Below are 27,815 nucleotides of genomic sequence, written 5' to 3' on the forward strand. Positions count from 1 at the left end.
GTTCATTTGACGTGAAAGGATTGCAGGCGGCGCAACCAGATGGTCTCCCATAACGCTTGTGTCTAAGAGCACCTATGAGAAAGCTCGAGACGTTAGTAGACAGAAAAGTGACTTCTGCACCACTCTAAAAATGCGGGGAAAGCTTGTACCCCATAGGACGGACCTGGCTCTCCGAATGACAAGCAACCGTCCGTGGACTACACTACACTACCTATGCCTTTCCTAATGCTACATCTAGGCGCGGCGACCTGCGCCGGGTGTTGGCTAGAATGAAAATTCGATAGCTCGCACCAAGTCCATGAAAAGCTCCCCAGCCCGGGGAGTTCGGTGGAGTATCGAGTATGGTCCAGAGATGAGATGACGTTGAAGCCGTCTCGGCTGATTGGTGCGTTTATCAGGATCGGCCAAAACAGCTCGCTACCCCAGCCTTTCCCATCACAACCCTAGTCCCATGGCGTGCGGGGTTGACAACAGTCACTGCGCTTCCCTGCTATCCCCAGTAATTTACGTTCAAGCTTTTGGCTATTCCGCCCGCATGTGGAGGCGTGCATCGATTGTTTTGTGGCACTATTACTGGTGCGCATCTGTGTGATGGCACTGACAAGGGAGATTACTTCTGGAAGGAGAATAGCAGGGAAGTTTGGAGGAAGGGGAGGAGATTCGGTGCATGGGAGAAGGTCAGTTGACTCGAGCGGATACGAGGAACTAGACAGCATCTACTAGGTAAGCGAGGTAAGGTGACTACTGAGGGGAGCTTTTCATATGTCGGGAGCTAGTGGAAGGCAAATACTCTGTCGGGTTCTGTTCCCGCTGCTGGGAACCTTGGACGTTTATTTGAGCAAACAACTTCATTTGCCAGGGAAATTTGGACCCAAGGAAAGGTCTTGGGAAACGAAACTAAAATCCACGAGGAAAATTGCACACTACTGGCACGCAGGACCCTGTCGATCCTGGCTGGGTTGTAAAGTCGTACATTCTAGCCTTCTGAACTCCTCTCGATACTTACAATCCCCAGTGGCAAAGAAACAGCTTCCGCCAGATATCAACACTGTTTCGCTCCTCTGTGTTCTTCCCTGATCCTTCCAAAAGCCACCCCTCTACTTCTCGATTCTCATGCATCAATCAAATTCTCTTCCTGGCCAGCTCCATTGGGCTTTGCCTCTTCACTGTTGTCCTTGGTATCTTTGCTTCCCTTGCCCTTACCCTTGCGGTCTGCAGCAGATCGTTGATAGAACTCTGCAAGGACCTTTCCTGGGATACGATTGAGGAGTTCCTTTGGATAGATTCTCAACAAGCTCCATGCCTGGTCGAGGGACTCGTAGATGGTTCTTGATTCGTAAGGTGATTGTGAAATAAAGGTTCGCTCAAACTTCTCCAAAAACTCGAGAGAAAGCTTGTCTTCAGATGACAAAGCTTCTTCGCCAACGACTGCTTTCATGGAAGCTGCATCACGACCAATGGCGTACTTGGCATACAGCTGGTTGGAAACATCTCCGTGATCCTTTCTGGTCAAGCCCTCTCCAATGGCAGACTTCATAAGACGGGACAGCGATGGGAGGACGTTGATTGGTGGGTAAATACCACGATTGGACAATTGACGATCGATAAAGATTTGTCCTTCCGTAATATAACCCGTCAAATCGGGAATGGGATGAGTGATATCTTCGTTAGGCATGGTCAAGATAGGAATCTGGGTAATGGATCCATTTCGTCCTTGAACACGACCAGCACGTTCGTAGATGGTCGACAAATCCGTGTACATGTAACCAGGATATCCACGACGACCTGGCACTTCCTCACGGGCAGCGGAGACCTCACGAAGAGCATCACAGTATGCGGTCAAATCAGTAAGAATAACCAAGACGTGCTTCTCGAGCTGGTAGGCATAGTATTCGGCGGTGGTAAGGGCAAGACGAGGGGTAATGATACGTTCAATTCTAGAAATCGTTAGATGTTTCGCGCAAACACAGTCCGCCTTTACTTACGTAGGGTCATTGGCCAAGTTCAAGAACAATGTAACACGCTCCAAACTGCCGTTCTCCTCGAAATCTCTGGTGAAGAATCGGGCAGTTTCCAAGTTAACACCCATAGCTGCGAAAACGATGGAGAAGTTGTCCTCGTGTCCATCATGTGTTCCCTTGTTTGTGACACCCTGCTTCTGAACCAAGCCAGCCTGTCGACAAATCTGGGCAGCGATTTCGTTATGCGGGAGACCGGAGGCAGAGAAGATGGGGATCTTCTGTCCACGAGCAATCGAATTCATCGTATCAATGGCAGAGATACCGGTCGAGATCATCTCTTCGGGGTACACCTGTATGTATTAGCTTTGCATGGCTATGCAGTAGGGAAAGAACCCACTCGAGAGTATGGATTAATGGGACTTCCGTTGATATCCAAGTAATCCTCTGCAAGAACCTTTGGTCCCTTGTCGATAGCTCTTCCAGATCCATCAAAGATACGACCCAACATGTCTTCAGAAACACCAAGCTTTAAACTTGTTCCTGTGAACTCCACTTTTGACTGCGGGCAGTCAGTATATTACCGTACTCAATTGTCGAATGACCATACCCTCTTGACATCGATGCCAGATGTGCCTTCGAATACCTAGTCGCTTGTGAGCCCTCTACATTCGCCATCCCCAATTTCGGAATTTGTACCTGAACCACAGCTCTGTCACCTATCCGGTAGCAAAATCAGCACATATCCAATTGATGCGATTGACACGAACTGCCTACCTCGAGCTTCCAGGACCTGTCCAGAGCGTTGTGTGCCATCAGGCAGCGTCAACGTAACAATTTCATTGTATCTAGGGAATTTGACCTTCGTAGACATCAGCATTGTCGAATCCTACTCCAACTGCCCCTCTCAACAGCACTCACATTCTCCAGGATAACCAAAGGGCCGTTGACACCTCCAATGGTGTTGTATCGGATCCTTGGCGTAACGCTGTATGAGGAGGGTTCCCGTGGGTCTCCCATGACGGCGATTCTTGCGTGAATCAAAGGCAGAGCGTGAGCAGCAGCTGAAGCTTGGATGAAGCTTGCCTGCGGTCGTAGGGTGGTGTCGATGGAGTGCGAACTGGTGGTCGTGGGGGAGGTTGGACTTGCTTTGGAGAAGCTCAAGCTTAGCTTGGACATGGAGATAAGTTACGTAAGCATCAAGATTCTGGCAGCCAAGCTGTTTCGTCACTTCGACTTCAACACACCGATGTATGTATTAATACCGATTCTTTGGAAACAGCCAAATTGAAACAAAACAATTGTCATGATCTCCATGGCTTTTCTTTGGCTTGATCATATCTGCGCTTGTGTTTAGAGCGAATGTGGTCGCGGAAGCTGCCATCGCTCGCAGATACTACTTCTGTCCGAGCTACGTACATCCTCATGACTTTGCTTTTTCCATCTATTCCCAGGAAGAATGCCATCAAACAATTTAATCATATACTAATCTTTAATTTTCCGACCTTCTCCCTTCCTTCCCCTTCTCATTTCTCTGCCCACTTCAAGGACACCAAATAGCTTAGAATAACCACTCATCCCCCTCAGAAAACAAGGCAAGGAGACCTGCAATTCAAAAGAACTTCTTCGACCAGGAGCTCTTCGTCCGTGTACCCAGCTTTTCTTTCACATTCCGGATCCTGTCTCTAATCCTATCTATCTCGTGATCAGTCAAGGCTTGCATGTTTCTCAAGCAGACACTCACAGGTAGACAGCCACGCCAGCCATTATGAAGATTCTGTGCCTCTCCGAACTTGGATTTCTACATTCGTTGCTGGTTGTTGCGTTCCAGAGTACGTCGTACTAAAGCTCCAACTCTGCATCGCATCGATATATTCGGGTCATTCCTACCGAACCCAGCCAAGGTACTGTTCCTGGATTTGACCGAAGTCGGGGGTCATGGGCATCCAGGATATGACTGTAGTCACAGGAAGTTCCATACTGCCAGTAGAAATGTTACCACGATAGGATCCTCGCATTGGCGCTTGGCCCCCACGGCTGCCGGTGACGAGTACCGTGAAAGTGCTTGAATGTTTCTGGTACATTGGCAATGTCAGTGATGCCTAAGTCTGCAAATTTCATCCTACAACTACGCAGTAACAGACTTCGTCGTGTTACGAACTAATGTTCTGAGCACTTCCAATCACTCAGCCATTCGGCTCGGGTAGAGGAGATCAATTTGGTTCCTCGGCTTGCTTTCAATACTTGTCTCCCAGTCCAAACACCATTAAAAGCACAATATCCAGGACCCACCCTGGCGTTCGAATTGTCAAAATCCAAGGATGGCAGACTAATAAGCAGTGACGGAAAACCCACTTATGTTGCTGCCTTCTCTACTAAAGTCCTGTTCCCCAATCTTCTTCATCCTTTTCTGTTGCCACTTGCGTGTCTCGTCTCCTTCTGGCTCTAAACTCCAAGAAGAAATCCAGCAATATAACCGCCCCAATAACTAATACTGGACCTGAACAAAATGCCGCAATCCTGGACTGCGTTAGCCGTCCTCGAGCAATGTATTGCCATTCCATGTGGAAGAACTTGGCGACTCTAGCCATTGGAGTCGCAGGGTTCGGTTGTGATTTTGGACCATCATGGATACGGTTATGGCTGTGGATTGAACATGGCGTTGGTCTTCCATAATCGAGATTGAAGTGCGTTATGTTTTGCGCATTTATTTTTTCGAAATATCCAAATGAAGAGTGCGGTGAGCGGCGGCGAAGGATGGAACATGAAGATGCAGCTGCCGATTCATTGATGTGGACTATTATAGTTGACTTAGATCCTGATGATGGTGATGCTCCAGAAGCGGACCGGTAGGGAAGTCCGCCCATCCAAGCTGGGAAAGCAGTCATCCTATATGATGCATTTGGCGCCTAGGCTGAGATGGAGTCTCCTCGTGTGTATGTGTAAGTCCACTTTTGGGAGTCAGGGAGGACAAGGACAATATAATCGCGGCGGGCAACCAGGTGCTGAGTGCTCTGTGGAAGATCTCTATGTAAGCGCAGGTGAAATGGAGATTGAGAATATTAAAAGGAACGAGATGTCAACTTATTTATTGGTCCGGAACCACTTCTTAGTCTCCACGCTCGCACTAGCCAAAATCCGCCGCTTAGCCAGAGACTTACGTCAAGCAAACACTCTTTGTGCACGACTTTTTCTAACACATTACCACCATCAGCTTATGAACAATCATTGGAACGCAACTTTAGGAGCCATTACCAGGCTGTCTCATCTATCGTCAAGAGCAGTCTAAGGTACAAATATCTTTTTGATTCGCCGATACTCATCACAGCCACAAAGGCGACATGATACGAGAAATAGTCAGACTTCGACGCTCTTGTAAAGGAATGTAATGCGAGTCCTCAAACAATCTAATCTAGAACATCTGGACATGTTCGAAATGTTGATACACCAGCCGGCAAAGAGGTCAAGCCAGAAATTCCGCCATCCCATTTCCAATTCCCACCCTTCATGTATCTCCCCAAGCCTTCGCTACCATTTCCTCAGTAGCCTCATTCTGCTTCTCTCTGACTCCATACTACTCCTCGATGCCCTTCTCCCAGTCCCATCCTTCTTCCGTTTCCTGCAGAACCAATTTCTCCATCGCATCAAGCAATTCGAAATGTTGCTCAAGGTATCCGACCCTTCTCTTCCTCACATCGATGTACTTCCGTATTTTCTCCTTGTTTACATCACTGACCCTACCGTCCTCCATCACGGGAAGTCCCATACCGATGTCTCTCTCGCAACGCATCTTCTCCTTCTCATACATCTGCCTATGATGCGCACAAGTCCTCAACTTCTCGCCTCTCGTTGCCGTGCGCCATTTTCTGTTCACAAGTGTATTGCCCGTATTGAGGTCGGTATCACGACGACTACCGCTCTCGGTTCTCTGCGTCGGAGGCGCGGTTGGCGGCTCGGAAACGAGCTTCATCGATCTCTCCAGTGCCGCCGAAGGTGACCTAGGTCATGGGTTGATTACTGCCGAGATCGAGGATACGTTGGCTGCCGGAGGTTTCGTAGCTGAGGTTGTGGTCGTAGGCGTAGTGCATGGCATCGGGGTGGTAGGGGCCACTCCAGTAGGTGGTGAAGCGGTCATTGATTTCTTCTTCTTCCACAGGAGCATCTTGGTGTCCGGGGAGATCTTGATTCTCAGACATCTTGATGGGATTCTGCCGTGTGTAGATGTTGAGCCACAGTGATGGTTTGAGGTATGATATCGTGAAATGGACAGGATATCTTCAGGTATTTAAACAGATTGGCCATCAAGCTTACAAACTTATTTGTGAAAGAGAGTGACGACGTTACTTTTTGTAGGTTCCTTCAGGGACGGCTTCGTGCCGTTTCTCGGAACTTTGCAGTTGTGCAGACAATATTGGCTTTGTTTCATACTCGCTTAGTCTTTGTTTACTTCCAAGATTCAGTACGCCGCTCCAATTCAGGAAGTTTCGGTTGTAATTCACAACGTTTATGAAACATTTGATACGTTCCCAAATCACCAAATCCCTCCTTTCATGTTTGAGTGTTTTTGAATCCTTTGAATTCATGCTTCGATTTTGCTGGATAGTTTCCTATGTGAGCATGTTCAATCATTACATTGGCAATGTCCTTTGTATTTTATGGAACGGGGATCTTGTAAGCGATGGACTTCTGAAAGTCATTTGTTCTCAAGCTCACTCATAATCAGAATCGGAAAAAATGCAGTGGAACTAGTCTCTCAGCTTTATTTTAGTACAGCTATGTATGGAATGGATCGAGATAATCAGATGCAGAAGATTGTTGAGCGCAGGAGGAAGCTTGAAAGATAATTGCGTTTATGTACATATTTTCTCCGATCATCTAGCTTTACCTCAGTGATCATACCGGTTGTTTCAACAGCTCCTTACCAATGCTGTTTATTCAATGGACGTCTAGCTAAATTTGAGTTAGGTGCTTGAGTGGTTGTGGAATTGCAAGACTCCAAGAAGAATTTGAGTGGAAAAAATACTAACCTTGATTGTAATCTGAAAAGTAAATCTGCGAATGTTTGTTCCTCTGAGACATCTGATAGTTCACCAAGCTCGCCAAGGTAGTGTGAGAAAGTGACGGGCAAACATCGGCTAAACCCAACCTTAGCGCGGGTTGGAGGGGTAACTTTTTGGACCTTGATGTACCTGTTTTCGTTCCAGCAACCACAACAAAACAAACCAGCAGAATGGAAGAAGATCGAGCACAGGTCGACCTAGGAATCGCTGTGGATGTGGAGGAGCAAATAGAAGAAGCTGCTGCAGCGCAAAGATTACCCAAGAAGCGATTCGTGGGAAGGAGGCAAGCCGCAGAAGCAGGGTTGAAGAACGACCCAAATGGTTCGGTGGAGGAAAGCGGCGCAATACAAAGTACGATCTGGAAGATATACTAGTGGGATAATACTGATCAACCACAGTATCAAAGCCCAGAAGAGCCCCTCGAACCCTGAACCAAGTCCCCTCCGAGATCCTGAACGACCCGGACATCAACGCTGCGATCGCACTCCTCCCTCCGAATTATTCCTTCGAAATTCACAAGACTATACACCGAATCAGAACAAATGGGTCGAAAAAGGTTGCTTTGCAGATGCCGGAAGGATTACTGCTTTTTGCAACGACCATATCGGACATTTTCACACAGTTCTGCCCAGGAATCGAGACGCTGATAATGGGAGATGTGACATATGGTGCATGCTGTATCGATGACTACACTGCAAGGGCTCTTGGATGTGACCTGCTGGTTCATTATGCACACTCTTGTCTTATTCCGGTAGATGTCACGACCATCAAAACGCTGTATGTCTTCGTGGATATCAGTATCGATACAACTCATCTGCTGGCGACTTTGGAGAAGAACTTTCCATCTGGAAAGACAATAGCTATGGTAGGGACAATTCAGTTCAATGCGACCTTGCATGGAGTCAGAGCACCATTGGAGAAGGCGGGATACAAACTGTTAATTCCACAAATTGCTCCGCTCAGCAAGGGAGAGATTTTGGGATGTACATCACCAAGGCTGACATCTACGGATGGAGTGGATATAATTCTGTACCTTGGAGACGGGAGATTCCATCTTGAGAGTGCCATGATACACAACCCCACCATTCCGGCTTACCGATACGATCCGTACTCGAGAAAGCTGACACGAGAGAGCTACGATCACAAGGAAATGCACACTCTGCGCAGAGAAGCCATTTCGACCGCAAAGTCGGCCAAGAAATGGGGTCTGATTCTGGGTTCTTTAGGTCGTCAAGGCAATCCTCACACAATGGATTTGATCGAGAAGAAGCTTGAGGCGCTAGGAGTTCCATATATCAACCTTCTCCTCAGTGAGATCTTCCCTGGAAAGCTGGCCATGATGAATGATGTGGAGTGCTGGGTGCAGGTTGCATGCCCAAGATTGAGTATCGACTGGGGCTATGCTTTCCCGAGGCCGCTTTTGACACCGTATGAGGCGTTGATTGTATTGGGAGCAAAGGAGGATTGGGACAAAGGGAATGGCGGAGTGTATCCCATGGATTATTATGGAAAGGAAGGTCTTGGAAGGACCAGGGAAGCAAAGGCTATTTCTGCGACCGGATGAATCAACAGCCCAAGAAAGCTGTAGCATCAAACACGATATCAATATGAGCCATCCCCAAAAGTCCTCGAGAAGAAGGAAAGATTGGCTGGGCACGGAAGTGTATGCTTCTGCTGAGTGCAGGGCTGGGATGTTAGCCTTGAAATGAGGTCCCAGGTGCAGAAACATGACATCCAATGCTGGGTGTACGACTGCTATTCTCCCAATTCCTGATTCAGGTATGAGACTCAGTGATGGTCCACTGACCAGCTCTCGAGAGATGACAGTATGAGGGCTATGTTTGGACAATTTTCGGGGCGACAACCTGTCTTGGTTTCTCAACGGTGGACTAAATATAGTCAAGAGGCTCGGATGAATCGAGCATTAAAGTATCTCCTGCATTTCTCCTCAATGCTCTTTCATGTTCCGCCGCCATTTTCCACCTTTACCAATCACTAAAAATGGAATATCTTAGTATGTTGAATCAAGCTATGGAGCCCCTCTACTTGTTTTATGGAGCCTGATGCATTTCTTTGTACCATATTCTCTTCAAGCCGCGATCCGTCTCATTCCAAAGCAGGCGGACTCACCAACTGGGACCTAATAACATGCTTTGTCTTCCCATGCAATCTTCCAAAGGGTTCCGATCAACATATTTAGAATCACAACCCATGACGTCGCTAGGTCTCAAGAAGTATAAATACCAAGCAATTTCTCCCAGTTTGCAGTTTCCTCTTCCTTCTATATCACAAAACCAAACATCTCAACACTCCAAACACCAACCAACCTCCTCAAACAAACACAACAAAAACCAACCAACACAACACAAACAAACCCCTAATCAAATGTCCTAAAACTCGCACAACGGCACCTGGGGCGCCGCTCAAGGCTACATGCCCACCGGCAGCGGCGCATGGTCCCAAAAAAATCCTCGACCACCTGTTCAACAAGCTGCCGCTGGATATGGCGGCGCAGGATACAACGCCTTTTCTGGCGGTAACGGCGCTGGCCTTCTTTCCAACGGACAGGCCTATACTCCTGCGCCTGTCGGAAGAGAGCCCCCTCGTCGTCCGCCAATTTTCCATAAACCGAATAATTTTGGACCGGCCAATGGACCGGATGGGAATGGGGCTGGTGGATATGGAGGCGGTGGAGGATACTTTGATGGAGATGATCCTTTTTAGATGGAAGGGGGAGCTGGTGATGTGGAGGGAGAGGATTAGGGATTGATGGGTGGGAAGAGGATGAGTGATCGAGCGGATGGGCATGGCTTTGCATATTGTATACGCTCTTTTGATAGTAGAATAGACCATTGGACTTTTCAAATTCTTCCTTCTGTTAGCTTGGTAGTGAAATATTGACCACGAAGAGCGAGTCATTACCAAGGCTGTAGCTTCACTGGCAAAAGAGAAACTCGCTTCCCGCACCAGCACAACCCCAAACCAGTATCAACATCAACTGTCCTCCCTAATCTTCTCATCTACAGCATCAAGAACCATCACAGCCACCCTCTCTATCCCTTGAATTTCGCTCCCCGCCACATGACACCCCCGGACAACAAACGAACACCACATGCCAAAATAATGGCAGTCCCCTTTGAGTCATACCAAGCACGTGCGGGTGATCAACATGACTTTTTCACCATATCATTCCCGCGAGACTGCGATTTTCACACGCTTCTCACCCTCGACCATTATCTGAAATCGATGAACATACCTTCACATTCCACCCTCAATATACCACACCGATGGCCTGAGCCATCTCCCGATATGCTCTGTCCACCTCCCCATCAAAGCTGGCACTGCGCTCGGATAGAAGCTCAGGCGACGATGTTGAGCCTGTGTCGACGCTGGAAAGGTTCAGTTGGGGGGTGGAGTTGGAGGTGGGAGTGGCCTTTTGTTTTTCTTTTGGCACTTGCACTTTATTTGTGTCGGGACTTGATTTAGTTCTTGGATTTGCTGTTCTATCAATATTGTCTTTTGCTCTACTCAATTGTTCCACGTCCTATCAACCCTATCTCCATTCTCATCCACGCGAGTGCCAGGACTGGAGCACCAGATGCAAAAAAAAAATCAAAAAAAATCGGAACTGTTCGTACACTGTGTTAGTGGGCGTTGAAGTCAACGTTCTGCTCCCCTCCTACTGGCTGTCTTAGGTCTCAGATGGTCGGCATCAAATCCTGTTGGGGGATCGCAATCGACAAGAGTGTTGATAGTTGGATATAAGGCTTTGCGGTTTTTCCAATGATACTTTTCGGTTGCATGTTGCTGATTTGTCTTGGCATTTTTCATCTTATGAGAGGTGTCTGAGATCGTGATTAGACAATGGAGAGTTGGGGCGAGGCGATATAACTGAAGAGTCTCTGGTCTTTCGGATATCGGCGGATTTGCACAGCCTTTGATATTGTTTATCTTAGGTACAAATACCAGAAACTTATGTGGCAAAGCATGTAAAAAGAGGAGAGGAACTATTAGAACCCCAGAATTGAAGATGTTCTTTAGATGCATTCCATGGCCATCGTTTCCACAGGTTCTCTACTTACAGAGCAACCCTGTCGCCAATCACCACTTAGTGAGACACGACCAGGTCTGAAAAACAGTTTGTCTGTCAAATGCCGGCGGCTGGCGTCGATATTTCAACCAATTCTCGGGGTCGGTATTCTTCCATTCCGGTGCATCTTCCAAGACGGATGAGGCGACAAAATATACATACCGAGAAGCCGAGGAGAGCACACTCCGGGATATCTTCTTGTCGCGTGCGCAAACACTCGGCCAGTTCGGCACAGAGAACTTCAACCGAGGGCATGAGCGACGCCACTGATTTGTGTATTGACTCTTGTGCGGGAGTAAGGATTAAGTAGTTGAATTACAGTAGTTTTCGTCCGTAACGGACGCAAGATGCAAGATACCTTCACATGCGGCGTTACCAGCAGACCTGCAGCAAGACCCTGGCACTGTCCGCTTCAGGCCTAGGGAACGCCCTATGGCTGTCCGTCCGGGGCTTTAGTCAGCGGGCTGCACGCTGTTGTTTGCCCTATTGGTCGAGTCAGACTGCCTGTATTAGGACCCTGGGGGAAGCTTATTTGACACTACAGTCAGCGGCCGTGCAGCGTAAGCAGTAGCTCAGTAGTGGTCTTCAATTTCTGGGTCTAGTCGCGTCAACATCCTCGGCCTCGTCTCCTGATGGCTCCTTGTCTTCGAAGCTCAAGCCGCTTCATGGCTCACTCATGGTTGGATGCCGTGGCGTCCATACCTGGTCGAGTGAGATTGCCATACATTAAGCCCGATTAGTGTACGGCTTGTCCCTGGCTTCGTAGCTAATTCCTAGCTGTTCTCCACCATTTATACTTTACAACGACGTCTGCCAGTTCTCAGCCTTTTCCAATGCTGCGATATTAAGCTCCTCTTCCTCTCAATACTGTTTCACACGTTTTCATCTCTCCACAGCTCTTGGGAGACGATTCCGTAGACAGAACTCACTCCAGACTTGACGAATATGTCAGTCGCCTCGGAGCAAACACTCGTCGGCGAAGTAGACCACAAGAACGAGTACTTCCACGCCAAAGCATCAATCCGAGACGACGGCCGCGTGAACATACATCTTCGAGATAAAGCGTCAGCACTCACAAAATACCTTGAGAAGCGGTCACGACATCCCCGAGGCCATCCACAGATAGGCGAGGATCTCACGCCGAACAACCGAGAATACGAAAACAACTTCCAGTCCGTGCTAGGCAAATATGCAAACTGTCCGCGATTGAATATCGCGATCCATATCGTTGGATCGAGAGGAGATGTCCAGCCTTTTATTGCGATCGGTAAGGTGTTGATGAAAGAGCCGTATAATCATCGGGTGAGATTATGTACGCATCCCGTGTTCAAGGGATTTGTCGAGGAGAATGGACTGGAGTTCTTCTCCATTGGAGGCGATCCTGCGAGCTTGATGGCATATATGGTGAAGAATCCAGGTCTGATGCCTGGTATGGAGAGTTTGAGAGCGGGTGATGTGGGTGCACAGAGGGCCTCAATTGCGGAGATCATTGAAGGTTGTTGGAGGGGCTGCATTGAGGCGGGTGATGGGATGGGAGAGAAGTCCGACAAGAAATATACGAGAGAAGAGGAGATCGATCGTTTGTTCATTGCAGATGCGATTATTGCCAATCCTCCGAGCTACGGACATATCCACTGCGCAGAGAAATTGGGTATCCCTTTGCACATGATGTTCACGTGGGTCAAGGTGCTTTGTCTGTCTGTGTGTGTGCTGATCATTGAGTAGAATGCCTTGGTCACCTACACAAAACTTCCCACATCCTCTTGCTTCACTGGACAGGAATGAATCAGACCCTGGATTTGCGAATTACATATCCTACACCATGATGGAGCTGTTGGCTTGGCAGGGGTATGTGAGCAGTAATTATTTCAGTGAAAAGCACTGACATGAGTCTAGTCTGAGCGATGTAATCAACGGGTTCCGCGTGAAGACTTTACAACTTGATCCAATATCTCCTCTATGGGGCCACATGCTACTTTCCAGGATGAAAGTTCCATTTACATACATCTGGTCTGTCACGCCCGCGAATTAGTTTACACAGCTAACACAATCTAGGTCTTCAGCACTAATAGCCAAACCGCCTGACTGGGGATCGCATATCAATATCAGCGGCTTCGCTTTCCTGGACCAGTCTTCTTCCTACACGCCACCAGACGATCTCATGGCATTCCTCAAAGCCGGTCCGCCACCAGTATACATCGGTTTCGGGTCCATTGTTGTCGACAAACCCAATGAACTGACGAGTATGATCTTCGGTGCTGTGAAGCGTGCTGGAGTTCGAGCTCTCGTCTCAAAAGGCTGGGGAGGTCTAGGAGCAGCTGATGTACCCGAAGGTGTGTTCCTCCTAGGAAACGTTCCCCACGACTGGCTCTTCAATTACGTCTCGGCCGTTGTTCATCACGGTGGTGCCGGAACGACAGCTATTGGTATTGCGATGGGTAAGCCGACCGTTGTGGTACCCTTCTTCGGAGATCAGCCATTCTGGGGAGCAATGATACATCGGGCCGGTGCAGGACCAGAGCCCGTCCCATTTAAGAAGATGACAGAAGAGTCACTGGCGCATAGCATAACGACTGCTCTTGGTCCGGATGTGCAGCGAGATGTCAAGATGATGGCTGAGAAGATTGCAGGCGAAGATGGAGCAGTTGATGCTGCTGCTTCATTTCACCAATCTGTCAATATGGATACGATGCGTTGTTTGATGCGCCCAGATCTGGTGGCGCATTGGAGAGTCAAGAACACGAATATTCGGTTGAGTAGCTTGGCTGCCGCTACTTTGCTTGATGCTGGAATGTTGAAGTTCGGGAGTCATAAGCTGTGAGTCTCATTTAATTCCCCTTACGTTTTTCTTTATATCCCAACCTACCCATGCTAACACCATCCAAGAGTTCGTCATAGAGATTGGTATGTCGACGAAGGTGCAAGCGACCCCCTCATTGGTTTCATCTCAGTAGCCTCCGGGGCGGCCACAGCAACTATCTCCAAGACCGTTCAATACTCCAAGGGCATGTCGAAAGTAATACACAAGAAGCCCCCAAGCGAATCTGAATCCGCAGACGAAGCGCCATACCTCGAACCATCAACCAGTCTCGACTACTACCCATCTCGCAACCCCGTACAGCACGCTGCGCATTACTCACCGGCACATCTCGATGCACTAGCCTACAGGTTAGCGAGCAAAACATTACCGAATGCGAAGGATAGGAAGAAAGCTGAGCGTACGCACTCGTGGAGTCCACCGCAGAGACTGCCAAATATTCTGCATGGAAGTCACAATAAGACGGTGCATTATCATGGGAGATTACATGATGCTAGTGTTGAGACTGGGCATTTTGCTTACTCGATGGCCGCGACTGTTTTGAGAAGTAGGTCTTTCCAGATTTCTTGCCCATCTGTCTTGGCTTCCAAGCCACAAGATGGACGCATGGAGTAGATAAATTACTAATGCTCATTAAATCAGTCCCCGTAGCATTCTTCTACAACCTCGCCAACGGTTTCCACAACGCCCCCTCCTTCCTCCTCTCCGACGACACCGTCCGCCGCCGGGATAACATCACCGGATTCGGATCCGGCGTCAAAGTCGCCTCCAAGGAAGTCTACTACGGCCTCTATGACGGCATCACTGGCCTCGTCACACAGCCCTACTCTGGCGCTCAACGCGACGGTCCAGTCGGTTTTGTCAAAGGTGTGGGAAGAGGCATTGGAGGTTTGGCGTTCAAAACTACGGCTGCGGCGTTTGGTATCCCGGGCTATACGTTGAAGGGGTTGGAGAAGCAGTTGGAGAAGAGGTATAGCAGGGGGTTGAAGGCGAATTTGTTGGTTGTGAGGATTAAGCAGGGGATTTTGGCGTTTGAGAGGGCGAGTGAGGAGGTATGTTGTTTTTGTTTTTGGGCACTGCACTGTGTTGTGTTTAAAAGCTAATGTTCTATATAGGAGCGAGAAGAGATTCGAAAAAGGTGGGTGGAGTTGGGTTGTGATTCTATGTGAGTTCTGCAGGGAGCTGCACTGGGTGGGCAGAGTAAATGGGGGGTTCTGATCGCATGGCGTATGATACCACCTGTAGCATTCCATCTGTTAAAGTTCTTACTAATAATTATAAATTCCTTAATACCAATTTTGGAGAATGCAAATTACTACTGTAAACCAACATTAATTTTAAGAAATTCATTGGTCCGGCACCCCGTATCTCAAGTTCGCTTAACCGACATATTCCCATTTCGTCCAGGTAACTCTGTTCACACCCTCTTCACAAAAGCTCAATCATCACCAGCGCCTTCTGTCAATTGTGTACTTCACCTAGTAGCCATCGCTACAGCAATCCATACATTCCCAGTACCAAGTCTCGTTTCTACAACCAATGAGCGGCTCTGACAACATATGTTGCGCGAAATACAGGGCGGAGTTCAACGTCTCGCTTGAACTCCGTATCCGCATCACAACATGTAAGATAGTTCTCATTCAGCGAGTTTCGTTCAGCCAACTCACATGAGAACGCGCGGATGGCACATTTCCAGGTACAGTGAGTCACAATTCGATGGGCAGAGAGTCGAAGTGTGAGATTTTAGTTCGAATTCGAGAGATAAGATGAGGAAGGCAGCACGGAGATGGTCGGGGTTAAGCGAGGCTGGGTGTTTTGATATGGAATGATGGTATACAGAAGAGTAGAGAGGGAGTATAAATATCTTAACAGATCCCCAGATTGTTCTCATCCATCATCTTCATTCTCACACCCTTCTTTCAAACTCTGGTTGATGCTCAAACGTCTCTTATCTAACTTCATCAGAACCACTACCAAATATCCAGTTCGGAACACTTCTCACTTCTCATCTCACCACCACCAATCTCTCCACACCCACAACAGAATGCCCACCCGATCTCCAAACCCCACAACCGGAAAGCTCGCCCAAGTCTCCTCCCTCACCACCCACGCCGAAACCCACCTCCTCACCCCCTCCCCGCTCCTCTCCTCCGCCCTTACCACCTCCCTCTCCTCCGGCATCCCACCAATCACCATCTCCCCACTTCAAGGGCAATTCCTCGCGCTACAATGCAAACTCATAGGCGCGACCCGCATCCTCGAAATCGGCACCCTAGGCGGGTACTCCACACTATGGTTCCTCTCCACGGGGGCACACGTAACAAGTATAGAGATCAACCCTCGACACCGCGACATCGCGATGAAGAATATAGCTGCTGCGGGGGAAGAGGTGGCGGGTAGAGCTGAGATTATTCTTGGTGCGGCGTTGGATGTTATGCCGAGGTTGAGGGAGGAGGGGAGGGGAGGGTTCGATTTTGTGTTTTTGGATGGGGATTGGGGGGAGCAGGGGGAGTGTTTTGTGGAGGCGGTGGGGTTGTGTAGGAGGGGTGGGGTGGTGTATGTGGATAATGTTGTGAGAGAGATGTTTGAGGAGGGGGGTGTGGATGGTGATGGGGATGGGGAAGGGGGGAGGGAGACGCTGGTTAGTAGGGTGGGGAGGATGGAAGGGGTGAGTGCTACTTTGATTAGTACTGTTAGTGGGTGGAAGAAGGATCCTGAGGAGATGGTGGATGGGTTTTTGTTGGCTGTTGTGGAGTAAGCGGTTGTGCGTAATGGGGACTATGGGATCAGGTATTTAAAGCTTGGAATTGATAAATAGGTCCCGGATAAGATTCAAAATTTTGATTGATTTTCAACTCGAGTCACTTGAAGCACCCTTCACTGGTACCTAGTATCTGTGGTTGAAGCTCGTGCGCCTCAACTCAGGACTGAGTCTTATCTGCATGCGCAATGGAGAAAGCATTATCAAGTACACAAGCGAACTCACCTGTACCAGGTATATTTTAGGCTGAAGGTTGGGTCCACCAACCCTTTTTCGAATCTCTCTGGCTATCCCAATAACGGGAATCTACAGGTCCGGATCCGATTACCACACACCAACTTGCAAGTGGGCCCCATCGACCATGGTGGGGTCTTGAAGATGGCTACGGACACCATGGAAGCTTCCTGTAACTTAATGCGAATGTGGAGAGTCGGTTAGGACTTGTCGAAGTACAGGTTCAGAGATCTTCGGATACTTTCTTTGAGCCAAGAAATAATGTGGTTACTGCGAGAGTGAGGAGACTGGAAAGTTATGGTGAAGGAAGCCAGTCACAAAATGGTTTTGAGACAAGTGTTGGTGAAGGGTTTGAACCTTTCTGAGGCTAATGTTGAGGCAAGACCAGTAGAGGCTGCAACAGTAACATTAATACAAACACCGCATGTAAAATAGCAGAACTTCACTGAGTGGCAAAGATTGTCGATCTATAATAGATTTCACCCAGGAAGATCCACTAGTAATATTATTTGTCCTATTAAATATACTTATGACACGAATAGCATCCCAGCCTGTGATCAGAACAACGCCATTAACCAGTTACCCATCAAACAAAAATAATAACAAAATTAACCTCGGAGACCTTCACTCCTAAGAATTACCACCAAGATCACTAACCACAAAACCATTACCCAAATACGCAAACCTGTTCTCCTGTTTCCCACTATCTCCACCTCTTCCATACTGAAAATCCTCCCAGCGGACATTCCTCAGCATCTCCTCCCAATGCAACTGACTCCCAGGATGCAACGCCGTGACTCTCTCCTCCGGTCCCGATGACTCAGACCCCATATCATTCCGTGCTGTCCTATACCAGCCACCGCAAGACGTACCAGCCCATGCTGTGCGTGGCATGAACGCTTGGATGTGCTCGTTGAAATCCGAGACTGCTGAAGACAGAGGTCGAATGGAGGAGTAAGCTTCTAGTTGCATCTTGCGGATATGTGAGAGGATGTAGTTGCACATGTGAGTGCTGAGACGGGGCACTGCGCCATGAGCGAGGGGTCCGTTGGGGCCTAGAATACCTGTGATGGAAGCGTGGTTAGTCGTGGTCTTGGATACTGCTATCATGTTGAAGGGATGACATGAACATGTCGAAACGGAAGACAACATTAATGGAAGAAGTACGTGGAAGAGAAAGAAAGTAACTGCAAACTCACGGAAGTAATTTGGCATTCCCTCAACCATCATGCTCATATAAGCTTTTGGGCCTCCCATATGTTCCGACCACGTGTCTTGTAGATTCAAGCCACTGTCACCGATAATGGGGAAGCGAGGCAAAAATGAAGTGTTAAAGCCAGTAGCGCAGATGATTGCGTCTACTATATGAAATTTGCCAGAACCAAGGATGATTCTGTTCTCAGTCACTTGTGTAATTGGGGAGGTTTCGACTTCCACATTAGGCTGGCAGAGAGCTTCAAGGTAGTTCGTAGAGCTGGTGATTCGACGGCATCCCACTGGCATGTTTGGGATCAGGGAGTCGATGAGGTGTTGATTACCATTGAGTTGGTTGGTCATGTACGCTCGGATGACATCCATGGATTCTCGAGCTTTATCCGAGCCATTGAGAATCTTGAGCAGAACTGTCAGCTAATAGCGAATTTGGCGGATATATGCAGTACTCACTGTCTTGAATGTGTCTTCTCTAGCCATACTGTCGATTTCATCCAAGAATAATTTATACTTCTGAGGGTCCTCAGCAAGAGTCCGAATCCACTCATCGGAGAACAAGTTGCTGGATCCTGTGGTGTATTGATGACAGTACCGAACGGCCTTGCTTGGTGGAGCAATCCAAGTCTTTGATCTAATGCAGTGCACTAACTTCTTTACATCTATAATACGAAATTTTGTAGTCAGTACTCGTTATCGTCTGAACATGTTAAATGACGTACGTGGTTGGATTGCGGGTACTATCTGAACCCCAGAAGCACCATTGCCAAGAACGGCGACTGTCTTACCCTCAAACTCGAAATCAGATGGCCAATTTGCTGTGTGTATCAGGTTGCCTTTGAAGGATTGTAACCCTTCGATCTGAGGCCACTTGTAATCACTGTGTGTTGTTTTAGCCGAGGACTCGAATTCATGATACCAAAACACACTTGAAAATTCCGGTAGCGTCGACGAAGATGTCTGCTTCTACTTCACTGCTATGACCAGTTGCTGTGTTCTTGATATCGAGGAGCCATTTGTTTGTCCCTCTATTCCATTGAGCATTTGATACTGTCGAGTTGCAATGGATGCTCTGCCTCAAGTCATTCTCATCTATCAAGTTCTCCAGGTATTCTTTGATCTCTGCACCTTGTGCGAAGACGGAGCTCCATGATAGGTTAGGAGTATGTGGAAACTGGTAGTGATGAGATGGGTCATCTGACGCACATCCTGGACTGTGGGACACGTTGTTAGTTGCGAAGTTCGGAATATCGATTTACATAAATGCTCTAATGAGGACAGAGAGACTTACTTTCTGTTCTCATACCACGTTCCCCCACATTCTGGATTCTTCTCATAGATGACACACTCAACCTGTTCAGCTTGATTTCTCAATGTGTGCAGCATATTCAAGCCATTGACACCAGCTCCGATGATGACAACTTTCAATGGACGCAAGGTTCCAAATGGCTGTTCTTTGACTTTGTACTTCGGTGTATTGATTGGGACAGCTGTAAGCTTGTCTGCTAGCTGGAAAGCATCGTGAGCACGGAGTGCTTCAAACTGAATCTGGTCTTGCTGCTTGAGATCCAATGGCAATGCTACCATCGGAGCGAGAGACAACAACATATTGAGGATCTGGTGGATTTTTCGAAACTTTGGACTCTGAGAAAGGCTTTGATGTTTGGTGTATTTCCTGAAATTAAGAACTCTCGTCCCAGAGGGAGGAATATATAAGAGCAGCTCATTCTATGAAAGATCCTCACCCTCGTAGTGGAAGGTTGAAGATCGAGAATAGTCCGACACATCGACGTTATCCCATGTTTTAAAGTGGAAGTCGGATCACCGTCCTGAGTTTATGCTCACATCACGCGGTGGCATTGGAGCTGTTGGTTATGAGAAGCCACTTGCCTCCACCAACATCTCGGGAATGTCGGCTCTCGGGTCCAGAACACCACCTCCCAGCTCGATAAACAGATCTTATAAGAAGGAGAATCAGTTTTTGGTTACACAGATCGCTGGGCAGGATACGTATTGGACTGAACCATCACCATGATGTAGTTTGCCGCTTCTAGCCCGAGAGCATTTGTGATATGTCGACAGTATGAGCTTGATTCCAACATTACTAACGTATTTTTACTGCTTGACGATCATTGAGATCAAGAGAATAGGTGATAATCACCGATTCTGGATGTCGTCCAGGCATTCCTTTTGCATCCTGGCAAACGTCATGGCAGTTGAGTTGTTTCCTACTCGAAGAAATTCGTATTTCAAGATCGGAGCCTGTAACAACAAAAGAGTCCACACAAGACAATCCTACTCACGGTAATACCAAAATCCAAATTATCGAAACAAGATAGCAATAATGGCTTCATACCTCCAGCGATTGTTATCTCTCGGGCAGAAATCCATTGTCACGACAGGAGACCCAGAACCGCAAAAGACACAAAATGGAAGAGACTCAGACCTCCTCAATTCCATGAACAAGGTTCTCGGTCTCCCAAAGAGCTCTGATGTCGTCGTCGTCGGCGGTGGTATCCATTCCCTCATCTTCGCCATCCACGCACGAACCATCGAGCTGAAGAAGAATCCCAGCTCCGCAAGTCGGAAGCATCCCCCCCCCCCCCCCCCCCCGCCCCCCAACCAAATAAATGGAGCTAACTCTCCATCCAGACCCAATAAGAAGCATTACCATCCTCGAGAAATGCCCATCTCCAAGCTACAAGATCGGCGAATCAACACTAACCGTCTTCGGGCTCTGGCTCAAACTCATCGGGATCTCCTCGCCCATGCTCTGGCGATTATTCGGTCCTAAAGACGGTCTTGCGTTGTACTACTTTAGCGAGTCGGATAATACAGAAAATGTCAATGGCAATAATTACTACACCAGCTTTGTCGCTAACGGTCCACCGGGAGATGTCGTCGCTACACTGCAGATTGAGCGGAAGGTCAGCGAGTTGATGCTTACGTTGTTTGCGCAGAGGCTGGGAATTACGGTTTTGCATGGGAAGCAGGTTGTCGTTGATGGGGAGACTGTGGTGGGTGTTAGTCCGGGTTCAAGTCCAGTATCAAGTCCAAGTCTGGGAAACAAAGAAGATATGGAAGATTGTGTGAATGTTAAATTTCTAGATGTCGAGACGAAGAAGCAGGAATCCATCAACGCACGACTCATCATCGACGCCACAGGTCGATTCCACCGATTCGCTTCAAAGGCAAAACATAGGATTGAACGTCCAGAAGGGTTCAACACACATGCCTTCTGGGCATACTGGGAGTGTAATGTTGACGAGGAGGATATCCCGCTGCGGGACTACGAGAGTGTGAATACGAACCACATTTGTATTCCAGAAGGGTAAGTCATCCATCCATTCATTCATTCATTCTCTTGCACATCCTTTCCAACTCCAAAAACCAAGAGGCAGTCATTGTCTTTTGAATATCACTAACTCAACGACCTCCTCCAGCTGGGCATGGGTAATTCGCCTCCCCACCTGGGAAGGCACCCCCCTCACCAACCTCACCGCCATGATAAACCACCTCCTCGACCTCAACGCGTCCCTTACCCCAGGAGACGCCTACCTCTCCACAGGCGAGCTCATCAAAAGATTCAACCTATCCTTCCGCTGGGTCATAAGTATCGGATTCGCCCTCCGCTCAGACACCATTTTCCCTTCCCAAACCATCTTAAACACGCATGGATGTTACGAAGAGGAGCAGAAGTTCAACTGGGTGGTCTCCAAGTATGCGCATGTGAGGGAGTTCATGGGGAGGTTCACGCTGATTGAGGATCTGTATGGTGAGGGGACGACGTGGTTTACGAGGAAGAATATTGCGTTTAGGGCACCGCGTGTGTCGGGATGTATTGCGAATTCAAACTCGAATCCAAACTCGAACTCTAACTCGAGTGTGAGTTGGATGGCCATCGGCGACGCAACGGGATTCACGAACCCGCTGTACAGTCCTGGCATCAACGCTAATATGGGAACAAGTATTTTCGTCGCCGAGATGCTGGAGTCGTACTTTTCTCCTAGCATCTCCCCCAAACTGAAATCAGAAGAAAGACAAGCGCTATGTCAAAAGTATGAGAAGTTCTGCGAGTATCGGATCGAGAATCTTCAGCGCATGAATGTCTTCAATTACATGCTTTTCCGATCTCCTGAACTCGGCCCACTTGGTCCGCTGTGGCAGTACCTTATTGGCACGGGGAATCAGCTGTTTAGGAATACGAGGGAGTATACGCTTGAGACGGCGGGGCAGAAGTTGCTTACGCGGTGGGATTGTCGGTGTAAAGATGAGAGGTATATTGTTTGCGCTAGCAAGACCATCACTCTTCTTTCTGGGCCGGTGAGCGAACCGCTTTCGAGGGAGAGGGTCGAAGAGGTGAGGGAGTGGATTATGGGGTGTGTGAGGGAGGCGGTGGAGACGGGGGAGTATAAGGGACGGTGGGGTGGGTTGTTGAGGTATTGTGATGATGGGTTGGTGTTTAGGGGGGAGGGGAAGAGGGAGAGGGATGTGTTGGCTAGGAGGTGTGAGGGGTGTGGGGAGTGGAGGATGATGAGGGGGGATTGTTGTAGGTGTCCGTTTTGTGGGTGGGTGCATCCTGTTGAGATGAGCACAAAGGTTTTGTATGGGATATGAGAAGAAGGTAATGATGGCGGGAGTAACGAAGTGGGAACGCAAGTGGCAGATGACATGGCTCTCTCTCTTATTTGGGGCTTACTTATTTTTTGTAGGGTGACTTAGGATGATCTTAATTTCCTTTGGTTTGGCTTGGTCTTGTTTGCCACTTATTGTGCTTTGAACATATCAATATGGAGTAGGGACATGATAGTCATCGCTTTTTTCAAGGCTTCGATTGACGACTTGAACATAGGTCTCAAAACCTTAAAAGTTGCCGTTTTCTGTGTTATGTTTACCTTGCCTCGTAAGCGAGTTTGTCGAGGAAGTCTTGGCACATGGCCAGTCACCAAATTCAAATAACACCCGTAAGGGACAAAGTGGTGTGGATACAGTGTTCACGTTGTAGCAAGCACACCACCTATCTCCGACAGTCTGTTTTCCAGAAGTTACAATTTCAACATTTTTCAGTTCCTACACGGACAAGACTCGGCACCAATGTGATTTGATGCTTAATGCTGTTATATACTCCTTTACATGATCCACCTATCCTATCCTACCTATTCAACGCCTCCAACACCACCTCGAGATCTCGTCCATTCTATGCCTAGTTCCCAAACGATCCATGCAATCTCCAACGAACGGCCGGCTACAAGCCCGACACGTACATCAAACCATAGCCGACGGAGATGACGACCAGGAGGGTAATGACACTAGATGGGATACCGCGACTGATGAAGTGCTTGACTTGGAGGTATCGCTGTCCAGTTTGTGGATCTTCCATCATGATAGCAGCTGAGGAATATTAGCGAGGTGCCGATGATAGTGGAGGGGAAAGGAAAGACCTACTCATATTCGGGAAACCAGAGGTAGGCAGGCCCATAGCAGCGCTGCACATCAAAGCACCGCCCATGACAAGCAGATTTGGATGTGGCTCCTCCATAGCCATTCCTACACTGTGGACGAGTGGAAGAATGATAAGAGCTGCAACAGTGTGCGAGATGAAAGTTGCCACGACGAGGATCAGACTCGCAAAGACGACCAAGATGGCGTACAGAGAAAGTCCTTCGACTTTATCGGTGATGGCTCCGGCGATGGTATGGAGGAGCCCAGATGAGTTGACAGCTTTGCCCAGGGAGAGACCACCGGCTGCGAGGATGATGATTGTCCAGAGGAAGTTGTTAAAGTCTTCTTTCGTGAGGATGCCAGTGCCGAAGAAGAGGACGAGAGGGATGATTGCAATGACACCCATGTCGCCAAATAGCCACTCAAGTTGATGAGACACGCACCAGAGTATGATAGTTCCGAGTGTGACTAAGGAGATGAACCATTGCACACCAGAGAACTTATCCTTGACTGGGCGAATTGGTACGATTGTCGTTCCTCGTCCTGGTTGGAATGTCAGGAGCAGAATCACCCAGATGAGAAGGATCGAGATGATGCCGACTGGGAGAGCGATGAAGAACCATATGCCCCATGATGGCTGAGGATCCATGATTTGAAGGGCCACGATATTTTGTGGAGACGCAATTGGCGACAACATGCCACCAATATTCGAGGCTAGAGCAATGCCAAGGATGAGAGCTTTGGACATTTGAGAATCGGATGGAAGGTTTCGGAGCATGGGCTATTCTTGTTAGATAGAAGTCCGAATGTGGATAAAGGTTGACTTACCTGAATGATAGAGAAGCACAAGACTGGTGCAGCTACATTACTGATCCACATGCTTGCAAAGGCAGCTACGAACATGTTCGTGACAAGAACAGTCCGTGGTCGTGTACCAGCTTTGCTTAGAACGAAGGTTGCAATCCTTTTCGCAATGTCATACTTCGATAGCGCAGCGGCAACAGTGAAGCCTCCGAGCAAAAGCATGATGACAGGCGTCCACATGGCAGCGAAAATGTACTTAGTAGCAGCATTGGCTTCGAGCCGATGGTGAGGCTTTTCGTCCGAACGAACTACTCTCAAGACTACACATAGGAAGGGTATCATCAAGGACGTGACGAATAAAGGAATAACCTAGATAGTCAGCACTCACTCTGCATAGAAATAGCCAGTCTTGACATACCTCTGTTGCCCACAGCAAACTGACAAAAACCAGCATGGCTAAGCAATTCTGCTGTTCCACCTTCTTCATGATCGGAAGGTACAGAAGTACGATAAAGAGAGCAACAATGACCAAGAGGGTGAACATCGTTGAGCTGAAGAGCCATGTAGGGCACCTGAATCGACCAACTGGCGTGTCCAGCTCCTTCATATCTGGAATATCGTCATCGCCTTGAAGTCGTGCCTTTCCAGGATCATTATCCGCTCCAAGAAGCGTCCTTCTGAGGCCCATGTTCGCTGCTTGGGCTTTTCTCTCAATTCCGATCATTTCTCGCCACACGGTATTTCTCTCCCAAACGACGTGTTCCCGAAGGTGTAGCCGCAACTCTTTCTTTGCCAACACTACATCCCCTCCAGTGACAACATCCGCATATGCCTGCTCCATTTTGGTAATGTTCTCCTCGATGTGTGTCATTGTCTCTGGCCGGAAGGGATATGCAGGTGTGACGAATTTCTCAATATATTTGGACTTGAGACTTCGGTCACAGATTTTGTCATACTTCTTCAGTACCTTGGTGAAACCCGTTTTGTTGAGCTGAACGAATGACTTCAGCTCGCACAGTTGGACGTAAAGACTGATAGCCCGCTTCTTCAATGTAATGCCGGATGAGTACAAAGTTGAGAAGGCATCATGGGCAAAATCATCGTAATTTTGACTGTTCCTCCGAACCGACTTGCTGAATTCCGTTGAAGCTCGCATGTCCTCCGTCATGGATCTCCCGATATTGACATCGTATGGTGTGCTCTTGCTACGACCTGCCGCTGGTCTATTCTTGCGAAGGGCGGTATTCTCATCGTCGTCATCGTCACTGTCCTCTACGCCTTCGTCGATAGACCTGCTGACAGTGCTCGCCCTTCTCGGTTTCGATACGAAGCTCCTGAATATGCTGCCCTGCCTTGGTCTATCACTCGCACGACCGCTGGTCCCTGGTCTCAGAATTTCCTGTCCCTCTTGATCGAAATTTTCTGCCTCGTAAGATTCCTCGTCCCGCAGAAATTCGGAAACATCCCCGTACACCTCGAGCTCTTTCAGCTGGTAGAATGACGATATCTTCTCTAGCTCCACATCCAAAGCTCGCTGGAATAATTGGTCGGGATCGTCCGACGGTTGTATTAAAGGAGATCGTTCGGCATCGTCAGCAGCTGGGCGGTGGATGGACTTTTCGAGCTGGTAGATTCTGGACTTTGTTTAGCAAACCGTTCTGTTCAAGCGGCTGAACCAGACTATTCGGAACAGACAACCTACAGCTTCTTCAAATTACTGTATGCAATATAGTGGCTACTCCAGTCGGGCACCGCATTGAATTGGATACTGTGAGAAAACTTCATTTCGTCTGCCTCGTCGAGCTGACGGAGCTTCTCCTGCCTCTTGAGTTGTCGTTGGGAAAACTGAACCTCCTTTTCCTTCCGTTCTTGTATTCCCGTGTAATCGGAAAGTTCGTACTCCTCGAAATCTGCAAGGTGGACTTCGTGGGCGGCGCGCGGCGCAAGGACGCTCCCTCCTCCGGGCAGCTTGCTTGAGGGCTGTTTGTCGGTGCTGGCGGCGGGCCTCGCGGGATGACTGCTGCTGCTGCTGCTGGCAATAGAGGAGGGATGGACAGCTCGCGATGACGAGGCTATTGTGAAGGCGTGCAAAGCGTAGTGCACGAGTCAATTGAAAGCATAGCCGTGGTGTTGAGGGGCTCTATCTAGGTAGGCAGATCAAGGTGGACTTGACTAGCTGATCGGAATAATCAGCAGGCAGCGCGGCGTGGACCTCCCTCCCGCGCCTCTCGCGGACGGGGCAAGGCTAACAATGGGGAAAGTCGATGCACCGCGATATCCTGGAGTAAGGATGATTCGATGGAAAAGGCAGAGGGACATGCGCTTGTGACTGGTTGTCTCCCAGAAGGGTGCGAAAGATGGATGCAAGGCTGAGAATGACGCTGTGGTGCGAAAAATACAGTAGCATGGGATGAAGGGAGAAACTTGGGCAATGCTGGGCAATCATTTCACCATGCCCTCCATCCGGCGCCTGTGATTCGCGAGGGACCGAACAGCCAGGATGCCGCAGCGTCAAGATGGTGTGTCACGTGTGCATAAATATTTCGCTCGATCCAACCTTCAACCGACGACGAGTCAAGAATCAAGCTTGACGTGTTGTGAAGTCAGCGTTCAAACCTTTAAACAGCTCGTTATCAACTTCTAGGACGGTGGGGTTGGGTCCAGAAAGGTTGGAAATCAAGAAGTCAGCCGAGCTAATATCCGGGCGAGGTGTATTCGACATTTAGTTCTTCCCCTTCCCATCTTGTGTCCCAGGTGTAACGTTCATGTATGTTGTTTTTTTATCCAGTATCATAGCATAGATTCATTGGTCTCGACTTGGGTTTGTAGTCCAACACCCAATGATTAGATTTCCCAATGCGTCCTGTTCTTTCTGCAGCATAGTGTACCCTTAGTGCAGCTCGCCTGTTGCTTGTTTCGTTCTCACAAGAATAATTCCCCAATTTGTTCATTCGTTTCTCTTCGCTACACATCCATTATCTAAGATTGCCTTGTCTTACTAGTTGTATGTTGCCCCTTTATTTGCGTGGTACAGAACACATGGCCTGAGTAGCTCCTCTGGTCACAGCACCGGCAAGTAGTCGAGGTTTGGCACGGGAACCCACGACTTGGTCTTCTCATCAAACTTCTCCCTGGCTCTCAGTGCAGACACACTCTATGTTGCAATATGGCAAGACATGAGCATCCTTATAAGTAGATAGGTACTCCTAAGGTAACAAATTCAGCTGTCACGGTCACGTGTATCAAAGCCCCGAATTTTCCCCAATGCTTCGCCCCTAGTCACTGTCCGCCTGAAGCTCTAGATAAGCTACAAGATCACATCTTGGCTCTCTTCGTACTGATATGGCCTGGTTTGATCGGGCTTGGGACCACTAGACTGCTACCTATCCAAACTATTTGCAGTGAAGTGTCACGTGTTATGAACAGCTTGCGTCACAAG

The 27,815-nt window shown here is 48.4% G+C and overlaps 11 protein-coding genes across 11 annotated transcripts; 4 read left to right on the forward strand and 7 right to left on the reverse strand.

Annotated features, from left to right (window-relative positions):
* Positions 1-948: 948 nt before the first annotated feature.
* VMA2 (Vacuolar ATP synthase subunit B) lies at positions 949-3,092 on the reverse strand. Its single transcript, XM_058500687.1, has 5 exons — positions 2,880-3,092; positions 2,736-2,820; positions 2,359-2,677; positions 1,986-2,311; positions 949-1,937 (listed from the first exon to the last, which is right to left on the reverse strand). The coding sequence occupies exons 3-5, from the start codon at positions 2,467-2,469 to the stop codon at positions 1,112-1,114; spliced, it is 1,263 nt and encodes a 420-aa protein (XP_058349504.1). The 5' UTR covers positions 2,470-2,677; positions 2,736-2,820; positions 2,880-3,092; the 3' UTR covers positions 949-1,111.
* Positions 3,093-4,333: 1,241 nt separating this feature from the next.
* Positions 4,334-4,846, reverse strand: ONS95_007191 (uncharacterized protein; the record flags this gene model as incomplete). The annotated part of the gene is made up of 1 exon (XM_058500688.1): positions 4,334-4,846. The coding sequence occupies one exon, from the start codon at positions 4,844-4,846 to the stop codon at positions 4,334-4,336; it is 513 nt and encodes a 170-aa protein (XP_058349505.1).
* Positions 4,847-5,532: 686 nt separating this feature from the next.
* Positions 5,533-5,928, reverse strand: ONS95_007192 (uncharacterized protein; the record flags this gene model as incomplete). Its single annotated transcript, XM_058500689.1, has 1 exon — positions 5,533-5,928. The coding sequence occupies one exon, from the start codon at positions 5,926-5,928 to the stop codon at positions 5,533-5,535; it is 396 nt and encodes a 131-aa protein (XP_058349506.1).
* Positions 5,929-5,956: 28 nt separating this feature from the next.
* Positions 5,957-6,154, reverse strand: ONS95_007193 (uncharacterized protein; the record flags this gene model as incomplete). Its single annotated transcript, XM_058500690.1, has 1 exon — positions 5,957-6,154. The coding sequence occupies one exon, from the start codon at positions 6,152-6,154 to the stop codon at positions 5,957-5,959; it is 198 nt and encodes a 65-aa protein (XP_058349507.1).
* Positions 6,155-7,169: 1,015 nt separating this feature from the next.
* On the forward strand, positions 7,170-10,105 carry DPH1 (Diphthamide biosynthesis protein 1). Its single transcript, XM_058500691.1, has 2 exons — positions 7,170-7,369; positions 7,417-10,105. The coding sequence occupies exons 1-2, from the start codon at positions 7,189-7,191 to the stop codon at positions 8,580-8,582; spliced, it is 1,347 nt and encodes a 448-aa protein (XP_058349508.1). The 5' UTR covers positions 7,170-7,188; the 3' UTR covers positions 8,583-10,105.
* Positions 10,106-10,678: 573 nt separating this feature from the next.
* On the reverse strand, positions 10,679-11,065 carry ONS95_007195 (uncharacterized protein; the record flags this gene model as incomplete). The annotated part of the gene is made up of 1 exon (XM_058500692.1): positions 10,679-11,065. The coding sequence occupies one exon, from the start codon at positions 11,063-11,065 to the stop codon at positions 10,679-10,681; it is 387 nt and encodes a 128-aa protein (XP_058349509.1).
* A 493-nt stretch (positions 11,066-11,558) lies between these two features.
* Positions 11,559-15,256, forward strand: ONS95_007196 (uncharacterized protein). Its single transcript, XM_058500693.1, has 7 exons — positions 11,559-12,784; positions 12,834-12,956; positions 13,005-13,118; positions 13,164-13,925; positions 13,995-14,473; positions 14,569-14,978; positions 15,042-15,256. Exons 1-7 carry the CDS (start codon positions 12,054-12,056, stop codon positions 15,093-15,095), a joined length of 2,673 nt encoding a protein of 890 aa, XP_058349510.1. The 5' UTR covers positions 11,559-12,053; the 3' UTR covers positions 15,096-15,256.
* A 339-nt stretch (positions 15,257-15,595) lies between these two features.
* Positions 15,596-17,372, forward strand: ONS95_007197 (uncharacterized protein). Its single transcript, XM_058500694.1, has 2 exons — positions 15,596-16,939; positions 17,000-17,372. Exon 1 carries the CDS (start codon positions 15,752-15,754, stop codon positions 16,682-16,684), a length of 933 nt encoding a protein of 310 aa, XP_058349511.1. The 5' UTR covers positions 15,596-15,751; the 3' UTR covers positions 16,685-16,939; positions 17,000-17,372.
* Positions 17,373-17,405: 33 nt separating this feature from the next.
* Positions 17,406-19,799, reverse strand: ONS95_007198 (uncharacterized protein). The gene is made up of 5 exons (XM_058500695.1): positions 19,422-19,799; positions 19,060-19,344; positions 18,853-19,010; positions 18,587-18,792; positions 17,406-18,532 (listed from the first exon to the last, which is right to left on the reverse strand). Exons 1-5 carry the CDS (start codon positions 19,736-19,738, stop codon positions 17,552-17,554), a joined length of 1,947 nt encoding a protein of 648 aa, XP_058349512.1. The 5' UTR covers positions 19,739-19,799; the 3' UTR covers positions 17,406-17,551.
* Positions 19,800-20,474: 675 nt separating this feature from the next.
* On the forward strand, positions 20,475-22,747 carry ONS95_007199 (uncharacterized protein; the record flags this gene model as incomplete). The annotated part of the gene is made up of 3 exons (XM_058500696.1): positions 20,475-20,712; positions 20,783-21,461; positions 21,574-22,747. 3 exons carry the CDS (start codon positions 20,475-20,477, stop codon positions 22,745-22,747), a joined length of 2,091 nt encoding a protein of 696 aa, XP_058349513.1.
* A 271-nt stretch (positions 22,748-23,018) lies between these two features.
* Positions 23,019-26,776, reverse strand: PHO91 (low-affinity phosphate transporter). The gene is made up of 5 exons (XM_058500697.1): positions 26,079-26,776; positions 24,795-26,010; positions 24,401-24,745; positions 23,576-24,353; positions 23,019-23,521 (listed from the first exon to the last, which is right to left on the reverse strand). The coding sequence occupies exons 1-5, from the start codon at positions 26,159-26,161 to the stop codon at positions 23,376-23,378; spliced, it is 2,568 nt and encodes an 855-aa protein (XP_058349514.1). The 5' UTR covers positions 26,162-26,776; the 3' UTR covers positions 23,019-23,375.
* Positions 26,777-27,815: the final 1,039 nt, after the last annotated feature.

Source organism: Cadophora gregata (genome assembly GCF_030347475.1).
Source record: "Cadophora gregata isolate MNR1 chromosome Unknown scaffold_19, whole genome shotgun sequence".
Lineage (NCBI taxonomy): Eukaryota > Fungi > Ascomycota > Leotiomycetes > Helotiales > Ploettnerulaceae > Cadophora > Cadophora gregata.

What these genes read in the sequence shown, in the direction of transcription:
- ONS95_007198 (XM_058500695.1), bottom strand. Translation starts at nt 19,738, where the DNA reads ATGTTGTTGTCTCTCGCTCCGATGGTAGCATTGCCATTGGATCTCAAG. An exon ending in ACGTGGTATGAGAACAGAAA is followed by an intron (nt 19,345 to 19,421) that starts GTAAGTCTCTCT and finishes CGTGTCCCACAG; the next exon opens with TCCAGGATGTGCGTCAGATG. An exon ending in GAGAAGACACATTCAAGACA is followed by an intron (nt 18,533 to 18,586) that starts GTGAGTACTGCA and finishes GTTCTGCTCAAG; the next exon opens with ATTCTCAATGGCTCGGATAA.
- ONS95_007197 (XM_058500694.1), top strand. Translation starts at nt 15,752, where the DNA reads ATGATGGTATACAGAAGAGTAGAGAGGGAGTATAAATATCTTAACAGA.
- ONS95_007196 (XM_058500693.1), top strand. Translation starts at nt 12,054, where the DNA reads ATGTCAGTCGCCTCGGAGCAAACACTCGTCGGCGAAGTAGACCACAAG. An exon ending in GGCCGCGACTGTTTTGAGAA is followed by an intron (nt 14,474 to 14,568) that starts GTAGGTCTTTCC and finishes TCATTAAATCAG; the next exon opens with TCCCCGTAGCATTCTTCTAC. An exon ending in TTGAGAGGGCGAGTGAGGAG is followed by an intron (nt 14,979 to 15,041) that starts GTATGTTGTTTT and finishes TGTTCTATATAG; the next exon opens with GAGCGAGAAGAGATTCGAAA.
- DPH1 (XM_058500691.1), top strand. Translation starts at nt 7,189, where the DNA reads ATGGAAGAAGATCGAGCACAGGTCGACCTAGGAATCGCTGTGGATGTG. An exon ending in GGAAAGCGGCGCAATACAAA is followed by an intron (nt 7,370 to 7,416) that starts GTACGATCTGGA and finishes GATCAACCACAG; the next exon opens with TATCAAAGCCCAGAAGAGCC.
- VMA2 (XM_058500687.1), bottom strand. Translation starts at nt 2,469, where the DNA reads ATGTTGGGTCGTATCTTTGATGGATCTGGAAGAGCTATCGACAAGGGA. An exon ending in CCATTAATCCATACTCTCGA is followed by an intron (nt 2,312 to 2,358) that starts GTGGGTTCTTTC and finishes TAATACATACAG; the next exon opens with GTGTACCCCGAAGAGATGAT. An exon ending in AACTTGGCCAATGACCCTAC is followed by an intron (nt 1,938 to 1,985) that starts GTAAGTAAAGGC and finishes AACGATTTCTAG; the next exon opens with AATTGAACGTATCATTACCC.
- PHO91 (XM_058500697.1), bottom strand. Translation starts at nt 26,161, where the DNA reads ATGAAGTTTTCTCACAGTATCCAATTCAATGCGGTGCCCGACTGGAGT. An exon ending in TGTGCTTCTCTATCATTCAG is followed by an intron (nt 24,354 to 24,400) that starts GTAAGTCAACCT and finishes TAACAAGAATAG; the next exon opens with CCCATGCTCCGAAACCTTCC. An exon ending in CTCTGGTTTCCCGAATATGA is followed by an intron (nt 23,522 to 23,575) that starts GTAGGTCTTTCC and finishes AATATTCCTCAG; the next exon opens with CTGCTATCATGATGGAAGAT.